General features: G+C 38.2%; 1 protein-coding gene and 1 long non-coding RNA gene across 2 annotated transcripts; both read right to left on the bottom strand.

The window, feature by feature from the left end:
• Nucleotides 1–1,481: 1,481 nt before the first annotated feature.
• Nucleotides 1,482–5,632, bottom strand: LOC139140269 (uncharacterized). The gene is made up of 3 exons (XR_011553969.1): nucleotides 5,477–5,632; nucleotides 2,037–2,203; nucleotides 1,482–1,812 (listed from the first exon to the last, which is right to left on the bottom strand). It is a non-coding gene; the product is annotated as an uncharacterized lncRNA (long non-coding RNA).
• Nucleotides 5,633–5,847: 215 nt separating this feature from the next.
• LOC139141200 (gamma-butyrobetaine dioxygenase-like) lies at nucleotides 5,848–9,879 on the bottom strand. The gene is made up of 3 exons (XM_070710823.1): nucleotides 9,370–9,879; nucleotides 7,860–7,965; nucleotides 5,848–6,027 (listed from the first exon to the last, which is right to left on the bottom strand). The coding sequence occupies exons 1-3, from the start codon at nucleotides 9,843–9,845 to the stop codon at nucleotides 5,848–5,850; spliced, it is 762 nt and encodes a 253-aa protein (XP_070566924.1). The 5' UTR covers nucleotides 9,846–9,879.
• Between the last annotated feature and the right edge of the window lie 415 nt (nucleotides 9,880–10,294).

Genomic DNA, 10,294 nt, shown 5'->3' with positions numbered 1-10,294 from the left:
TCCTCTCAACGAAACTCAACCATACTCTTACCAAATCCAGAATAAAAACCAAGGGTCACTGCGCAAAGTATTGGTGCTAAATAAACAAATATATTAATCTGTCATTTACCGATATTTCAAATGCAAAATGACCACCATCTAAATGTTAACTTTATGATAAGAATTCTTTTTAAATTTTCGGAAAATCTAAATACTCCAAGAACTTTTAAAATGAGCCCCCATAAGTGGTAGATCAGAAAAGCATTGTGAAAATTTGAGCGTCAGAATGTCTTTCCCCGAGGCGCATTCTACCTGAAGTGGCTTGCTACTCTCACTTTCTCTACGTGAAACTGAACACTATCATATGTTATTTGTTTTTTACAATTAGATTAGAACTACGCGATATGATCCAGCGCCTGGAGAGGTCAATCCATCAACTCAGGGAGGAATTACGAGACAAGCTGCGAGGTATCGATGACAGCCGACAGCAAGCCGATTGGAGGGGAGAAGATGCGGGCAGAGTGAAACGCGGCCACCAGATGGGAAAGTTTCGTCGAGTTGAAGACTGTTCTGCAAGCGCACAGGATGAAAGATAAAAAGTCCCCAGTGACAGGACATTTGTGTCGACAGACACAACAGAAAGTTAGAGGAAAGGATACTATCTGTTAGGCTTTGTAATATTTCCATTAATTTTCTGAACAAATATTCAATTTTACTGTTTACAAATGAATTCTCCTTTATTTAGATTAAGATCCATGTGTTTGCAATAACAACTTGACATTGATGATTACATAGTACGAGCTGTGCTGATACGTTGAACACTGGGCTTTTTGGGGTCATTCAAGGAGTAGAACTAGAAATTGTAGTTTGCAGATAGAACATACTACAAATAGATAAGCATATGATGAGGAGATACCCATTTAATAAATATTCATAATGTGTGAATGAAGCAGACGCTGGACAACATGAAGGATACTGGACTAAAGCGTCCTCATGGTTAAAATCAGTTATTGCCTTAATGATAGCTTTAATCATGAATCAATACAGACAGAATCTCTAGAATAATAATGAATTGTATTGTAGCTAGGCGTGAGCGAACTTTTCTGACTCTTCACTCTGCAGAGAAAAAGTTATGTCAACGATTGACAACGTGAATTTCATAGGAACAGTTTGGTAAATTATTAACTTCGGTAGAGTATTACCTACACAATTATCGAGTTGCATCTCCAAAGGCGCTCGTAATTATATCGCAGTTGGTTAAATTTATAATTAACCACTTTCGAAAACCAAAAACATCATCACAATTACCCTGCCTTACTGTTCTGCATTTAATTTAAACTTTTGGTGTGCTTGAGAAGACGTACTGTTGGACTTAGGTATCTTTTTTAACTGCCAAATCGCCACCAATTACAAGTGGATTCCGCAATGTAAGTGCAAAGTTGAAAGCTAACGGATGACAACATCTGTACTGTATCTGAAAAACAAATATAAATCTGACAAAAATAAATCTGACAATAGAACAAGCTTTGACTGCTTTTTTGGCTTTTAGGTACTGCGAATAGACCCGAAGATACATGAAGATTCCTTCCGGATTTTGCCTCAGTTATGCCCGTAGTCTATCCTTAGAGACAGGGCACGGGAATCACACGGTTTCCGGTTGTTAACATCACTCGTGGAAGGGCATTCCCAGCCTCTCCCTGAGGCATCGTATCTTCGAATGCACGCCATCCCAATCCAAGAAAGCGCTTTCCAGATGTCTCACTGAATCTTCGGTAACTTCGAATGCGTTTCGACCATGTAGGATACGGCTATTATCAAACATTAGTAATTCACCTGAAAAAGAAGGGCAGTATATAATCGGCCAAGGCAATTGCTGATACATGTATTTCGGTTTGAGAATGGCTCAGACAAAACGACAATTGAAAAGGCGTTATAATCTTACATATTACACAAAAACATTGATCAACAGGTAACTGCAAAATAATATTCCTTCACTGCATATAATTGTTGATTATGTGTTTATATGGAACCATAGGTTCAATTCTTCTTGCACTTACCAGGTTGCATTCGATGGATGACTGTATTGTCTTCCCGGTGTATGATGTCATTGTAAGTTGTTATTGCTTTGTAGAATGGGTACACCTTCTCCACAGGCATGCGCAGTCTGGTGTCCCTAACTGGATTGTTGAAATGCACTTGTGCAAGATTGCCATGCCTGTCAAAGCTGTTTTGACAATAACCAAAAATAGTGTCTCAATTTGATCAACATAGACAAACACACATGTGTAGGTAACATTGCTGCAATACTGGTCACTTTCATTAACCGCACGTGCCGTAACAGGAGCCGGATATGAGCAACAAGATAATAAGGTTGCCTCAAAGCCATTTCCGATTTAATCGTTCGAAATTTCAAAACGTCCCCGATAAAATATAAGGAAGGCCAAAACTCGTAAAGCTTGTAATATATCATTAATTTAAGACTGCTGAATGAGAACGTCTATTGATTCGATCCAATTTGAAAGATGTCGGTCATTAAAAAGGTGTTTTTGCAAAGAATAACAAAACAGAGCGCCAATGCAATGACTGTGAGATTCCATTTTTATCACAATCTAATGTGACATTAAGGTATTACGCGCCTCCAAATTGAAAGATTTAAACTCGTTCAAACTTTCCTTGAGAAAATTTCAACCACTCCATTTCAAAATCGAGAATAACCTTACAAATTTTGGTACAAGAGACGCAAATGACCCAAGATTTACCTACAGTGCGTTTCACCTAGGTACCGCAACTCAGCGTATGAGACGGACACAATCCACGTACAAACACACGATTAGCTTGTGTATCACGGACACATTTCAAAGCCACCGACTCGTCGATTAATTACAGTAAACCAGCATGGGGCAGCCGCTGTCTAGACTGAGAGATAAACCGTTGACTCGACTTGATCTACAATGTAACTGTTTCTTTTACAATTTCAGCAAAGAGTTCAAGAGGTGAAGGTATTCTCAACAGAAACTAACTAAAAAGCCACACATTGTAGATCAAGTGTATCTCTCAGTCTAGACAGAGCGGCTGCCCTATGTTGGTTTACTGTAATTAATCAATGAGTCGGTGACTTTCAAATGTGTCGTGATACCCACGCTTATCGTTTGTTTTTAACATGGATTGTGTCCGTCTCATACGCTGAGTTGCGGTACCTATGTGAAACGCACTGTATTTTTAAATTCAAAATGGCCGCCATCCCTGTGTTAACTCTATGAAGAAAAATACAATTTTTGAATTCCGAGAAACTAGGCCGGTGAAAAGTCTTCCTACACCAAGAGCTTTAAAATGAACCCCCTCTAGTGGTATACCAGAAAAGAATTGTAAAAGTTTGAGAGTCCAAATATCTGTCCCAGAGGCGCATTCTACCTTAATGTGAACTGTGTCTATTTGAAAAAACTCACTATCATCTTGGTCAAAGTAAAGTTATCGTGTGCGGGTAGTTTTGTAATAATTCAGAAAAGTTCACGTGAACACATGGTCGGAAACATCAAATTTGAAGGCATAAGCTGCTCTTTACTTAAAAAAATGATGGTGATCCACAAAGATGTTCTCTCAGAAAATATGATGCCGCTAACTTTTTGTCTCTACACAAACGAGTTGCGGCTGATATAGCTCCGCTGTGATATTTCAGACAAGATAACAAGTGTAGCTGGTTTGTCAATTTAGGGAATACTGATGAACATGGGACTTGCGGATATGAAAGTCCAACACGTGATCATTAGCATACATCATTGCTAGTTGTATGCTGGTACACTTTGCCTGAGTACTAACATTTAATGATAGCTCAACTCTCCCAACAAATATTGTTTCATTAAAATCAGCAAAAAAATTCCAAAAAATAGAAATATGCATATTTTGTCATAATTTCAACAAATCTGAATAGGGCCATTCCTATAAACCTGCACACAAAAGCTATCGGAATAGGAGATTCTAAGAATGTTGATAATTTTTGAGATTTTATTACCAAAAATTGCAAAACTTGTCCAAAAATACAGCTTGCATATTTGTCACGATTTGTACAGCACTTATATTGATCATCCCAACGGGCCTTCATATCAAATTTCAAAGAAATATCATAAGCGGGATCAATTTTTTTTATAACAGTATAAAACTGTCCCAAAATCAAATATGCAAATTCCAGCTTGATTGTAAAACGATCAAATTATTTGATCAAAACAGGAAAGTGCCTGAAAAATATAAATATACAAATTTCACTATAGTTTGCATAAACCTTACATTGGTCATACCTAGCAACCTGGCATACCAAATATCAAACCAATTGGACGAGCAGTTTCAGAGAAGAAAATAAAATTCCATTTTTATCACTTGTTGAAATTCGATTTCGGTGTTGACCGAAAACACGAAAATTGTCCCAAAATACAAATGTGCATATTCCAGCAAGATTTGAACCTTGATACCAAGTTTCAAAACAATCAGACAAGCGGTATCAGAGAAGATGTTTTGACCAAAATCACGGAAATCGCCTAACAATTCAAATATGAAAATTCTGGCAAGATTTGAACATATCTTACTGAAGTGAATCAACCGAACCTTAATACCAAGGTTCAAAGTACCGCGTCTTGGACAGCAAATCTAAAAGTGATTTGCCTTGTCTCTCATCAGTAGATTTAGTTGACACAACAAAGCAGAAGTACTTGAAATTGAATTTCAAGAAGTGATTATTGGTATAAGGTTCCATACACAGACGGTGCGTTCATAATAGCCAGACATATAAAACATTTGCAAAGTAATCACAGTTCTCAAAATAACAATTCTCTATTCTAAAACTGTTGATATCTCTCATTTCATTTACATTTTAATAGATAAAATATGTAACAACACTTGTAAAATTTCAACTTAATAGCTACAAAATAATAATCAGAGGATCTCGACCTATGCTTTCTGAGTACTAGACTTTTAACCATTTTCACCTATTTTTACCTAATTTGCGTATTTGACACATGTTCATTTGTACAATTTCACAACTCCACCCTTTTATGCATCTGCACACCAAATTTCTGAATTCTATTAGGAGGGAATGGCTGTGGCATTTGTCTTTCTCAAAAGTTGCTATTGGTATTACTGATAGGAACGTGTTAATTTGTATGTAATATTTACAACAAATAGAACTGCCTTGACCCTCAGCTCAAGGGCGTCTTCCTCCTATTCAAATCGCTGGAAGATACCATGTATCATGCTCGTCATCCTGATAACGGTAACACTATTGAAAAACAAACCAAAATTCCAAAGTTTCCGTTGAGGGCATTTCAATATATCAGTGACATGTCAGATGAAGAATGTTATTTCTGCATGGGAGGTAGGGTCGTAGTTTCGGGAAGAAGCAAATCCAATACCAATCGATGACAGCTTAACACGGACGTGCTCTATAAACAGATGAAAACATGAATTTTAAATTTTGTGTTTACAATGAAACTTCTTTGACGATATTTACCTGAAAATTGGCCGAGCATATTTTTTATAATATTCCGATTGAAAACTATCCGAATTTTCTACCCTGGGTAGGTAACACTGCTGGTGGACAGAATTGTCCCCGAGGTTATCGTTCGCCCAGTTAAAGCGATGAAATTCGTTTCTTCGCTTCGATAAAGTGTGTATGTGCGATGTGTGATAGTGAGCATGCGTGCGTGAGTGCTTCACGAACTCTACAACGTGTTGAGCGGCCTCAGTCAGAAAAATGTAACAACTTAGCCGGCTATTGAACCACTCTTTTTTGGGAGTGGAGATTTAGCCGACTGGTTCTGTCTGTGGCCTTTCAGCTAGGCGACTGATGCCGTATGTTGTGGGTTCGAATCCGATTGAAAACTATCCGAATTCACCCACTGGCATTAATACACCTTTGTCCATGAAGTCGCAGTGAGTGTTGGAAAGTATCTCGAAGGCTTCCGGGTCCTCTTCCTTAAGTTGTAGGGCAGTCTTGAAACCGTCGGCGAAAATGCTCTCTCCACCGATTTTGCTTTGCTGGATACAGTGAAGTACTAACAACTATGATCGAAAAGGTAGAAAGGCTGGACATTAGTACAGGGTTGTGAAATACTCATAACAGTTGCTTGCTTTGTATTTTATCACTTACACAAGCCAACATTTGAAACACTGTAGTTTTTGGAATTCTGTAAGTGAAGTAAAAAATCCGCTCGACTCGTATCAGGTAAGTCCGTTGGTTCATGGTTGGATGAAGAAAATACTGCGCGCCTCAAGTACAGATATTCGAACTCTCAACCTTTATAAAATGTTTCTGTATGGTACATTTTGAAGCTTTTCGAGCAAATAAAGTTTTCATCGTCAAAAATTTATTTTTCCCAATCGAGTTGAAATCGGGGATCGTTTTGACTTTCAAATATCAGTAAAATGATGGGTAATTTGTTACTTTGGTACTAAACTTTGCAAGGTAATCCATGCAGCTCAACTGTGTGAGGCTCTTGCTAGCCTGCACAAAGGGAAATCGGTCGCTACCAACCTTAACATTGTATACTGGCAAGGAATAAATTTGTCCATGTGCATTGAAACGTCACAACGCCAGTGCCTTTTTGCCAGAACTCAGACATAAAGGTTCTTATCCGAAGGCAGCCTGGAATATTTACAAGAACACATTAAAACCTAGGAAACAAAATACTTCTCCGATCAAGGTTGACTTTACCCTTAGGCGTGTTTTGGACCCTTCTGCAATTGCCAATGCCTTTAATTGTCTCTCTTCCGATATTTCAAACACTTTAAAGGTTTCTGTGAACAACAACCCCTTATTCTCTTTATAAGTAGATAATCGCCGAGGAAGAGTTGATGATGCTACATTAGATATTCCACATCTTTCCTCATAGTTTGTTAAAAAAGGCATTACTGCAGGCCAAGTCAACGGGTGCAGACAGAATTACTGCAAACTTGTTTGCGTATTGGTGTACTAGTTATTTCATCGTCTCTTACAAAAGTGTTAAGTTTTAGCATTGACAGAGAACAACTTTTCCTGTAATTTTCAAGTGAGCCAGAATCGTTCCAATTTATTTTGCTGAGGACGCTTGGGGCCGCGGTAATATGGACGAAATGTCGAAATGTACTATAGTCAGATTTTAACCGTTATCTAAGAGGTTTAAGAAAATCATGTACATAGTCATTTTTTAGGAATTTGTCTGATAAGTGTTTGCTGCACATGACAAAGTCAGGATTCAGAAATTCGATCATTTGTGCCATACGGCCCTGCTGCGTATCTATGACGATTTGTTAGAAAACATCGACAGCAGTCGTCTTTTTGAAGTCTTCTTTCTAGACCTTTAGATGTGTTAGGTCTTGTTGCTCACAGTAGCCATCTCAAGAAGCTTTCCTTGTATGGGCTACGAGAAAGGGAATCTAAATTTGTCCGCATCATACTTACCTTTCGGATCGTGCACAGATCGTCTGTCGTATGGGTAAGACCTCAGAAAGTCAACGAGTAATGGTTGGTGAACATATCTACTTTGTCCTTTGTTGTTTACAGTTCTCATCAATGTTTTACCATTGTTTTTTAAACCTTTAATTCTCACTTGGATATACATGTTCGCCGGTGACCTGACTCATCTTACAATAGGGTTTTCGATTTCCTAGGTTTACTAGTGACTTAGTTCTACACTTGAAAACAAAGCAATACCCTTGTGTATAGTTGGTTAAGAGTAGTGGTGTGGCAATCAAAGTTATGTTAGCTGAGTCTCGCCAGAGTCTTCTTACTACTGATTTATTTGAGTGCCGAAAAAATGATATTGCCACACTTTACACCAATATTTCTATTGTTAATTCTGAGAAAATACCAGGCAAGGGTGACTGACTCTAAACAATTTGATTTGATGACTTACGTCAGGTGGGAAGCGATAATGTGGCAGGTCAGTGTGGAGTCCCAGTTTGTGTCCGGTGTAGGCCAAATTGTTAATCCCTGCCATGCTTTTTATCGTGTGAATGTACCTGTAACATTGGCATTATAAAAAAGACAATTTTGAAATGTGAGGTCATAAAACGCTAACTTTGTCATCAGACAAACTGACAAAATATATAAAAATGGCCGCAAAATGACCATACTAGCTCACAAAACAAAATGATGTACAACTGTATGTCATGGCAAAGGGAGACCTCAGGACACTGCCATCTTGTTATAGAGACCTGGAGTCACAAGTGGTGCTTCAATAAAACTTGTGAGTCAGTTTCAGTTACTGAAAGCATTACCATGCAGACTGTAACCTAACCTCACATTCCCGAAACGACTGAAATGTGTCTAAGCATGTCATGACCCACATGCGTCAATTCATTAAAATTGCAAATGAGCTAATTATGATATTTCAGACTCACCAAAGTTTGAGTATAACTTAATTGAGGTATTACCTGTGCACCTCTGCATTTGATAAAATTCGGTATGTTCCTTTGATATATTGCCTAATACTTAAAGTCAGTGAATATGGAAATTAGCAAATAATAACATAATATTCACCAGACTGTCAGCATATAAATTTCAGTATACGCGTTGTTCTTTGGAAGTCTCCAAAAATTCATCTGTATTAGTTTTGACATATGTTATGACCTAGTCAAAGCACTTCATCAAATGCGCAGATGAGTTCATAGTCAGAATGCCTTGGTCATTGAAATTGTAGCAAAAGTAGACCTACACATGATCACTGACTATCTGATGTTTAGTAAACATCAGTGCATTCAATAATGATTAATGGCCTAATTAGAGAAGTTCATCAAATATGCAAATGACCTAATAATCAGAATGTCATGCCCATCAAACTTACAGTATGGGGTGGCCCAAGTATGATTAATGAATTGCAAAGGTTTAGTCCAAATCAATGCCTTCAGAATTGATATATGACCTAATTACAGAAAGTCATCAAACATTCAAATTAGCTACGTAATCAGAGCATTGTGCTTATCAAACTTATAGCATAAGTGGATCTAAATATGATCAATGAATAGCGGAGGTTTGGTCGAAATCCATGGATTAAGTATTGATATACGGCCTAATCAGAAAACATTCATTAAATATAAAATTTAGCAAATTATTAGTATCTCACAGTTATCAAACATTTAGCATTACTTGTCCTACATAAGACAAAACCACGTCTGAGGTCTATTATGACGCCGAAAACGTCGAAGGGCTCACTCGACCGGGTAACCATGGAAACCGGTCAGTACATCGTTCACCGGCCCGCTAACTCCCCGGATGTTCCTATTCAAATCAATGTACTCATTTGCTCTCACATCGAGGCATGTAATTAAAACATCACGCACTTACATATGAATAGAATACCTTACTGTGAATAGAAATACGTTTTTCGGCCCAAATGATTATGTAAAGCCAAACTTGTTACATACCCATGGCTGGTAATTTTCAGGTACGATATCCTGTCAACAAGTTTTGCTACATGCCCAGTTTCCGCTGGTGCATTCTGCAAAAGTGTCAGTCCTACGTCTCGTAAGTCTTCAAGAAAATTCAACAACTTCGTCTCATCTTTCATTATTTCGTTGAACTGGAACGTTGGCAGTTGTTCGAGAAGCTCAGATCCCCACATACGGATATTTTTCTTTGGCACTTCGTCTTCGAACCTTACGTCATGTAGCATGCTGGTAGCAAACGGGGACAGGTGGTTGTCTGGCCAGTGGATGTCCACCTTTGCCCCGTCATCGGACACGGTGATACCATTTGGTTGGATGTCTACATTCAAATCTGCGGTCAAGGCGATCCTGCTTTCTGTGTCTGGATGCCAGCACGCCCTGCAGCGACAGTTGTCGCGCAACCACACGAAGGGATATCTAGAAACGGTTCCGTCATTCCACTCTAACAGCAGCATATGTGACGACTCACAGATTTGTGCCTTTTTCGCTAAGGGACTGGTCAGTTTCTTCGGCCTGGGGGGGGCCGGTGGATTATTTTTTGCCGACGTCAAAAAGTGGCTGACCCCCCCTATTCCAAATTTTGAAAACAGGGTGACCCCCCCCCCTATTCCAAATTTCGAAAACAGGGTGACCCCCCCCCTGGCGCGCGACATAGGTAAAACAAAAGGTGGACATAAATTATATATATATATATATATATATATATATATATATATATATATATATATATATATTATATTTTACATTTTACATATATTTATATTTTAAATAGTCATGCTATATTTAATGAAATTGTTGACATGCCAGTTGTAAGATAGGAATTTCAAAGTGTCAATCTTAAAGTTTGAACACAGTACATTTTGAATGAGCTGTATTTTGAATGAGCTGTGAATGTATTTCACAC

This window comes from Ptychodera flava, chromosome 9 (assembly GCF_041260155.1).
Source record: "Ptychodera flava strain L36383 chromosome 9, AS_Pfla_20210202, whole genome shotgun sequence".
Classification (NCBI taxonomy): Eukaryota; Metazoa; Hemichordata; class Enteropneusta; family Ptychoderidae; genus Ptychodera; species Ptychodera flava.
This window is presented reverse-complemented; position numbering and strand designations above follow the sequence as displayed.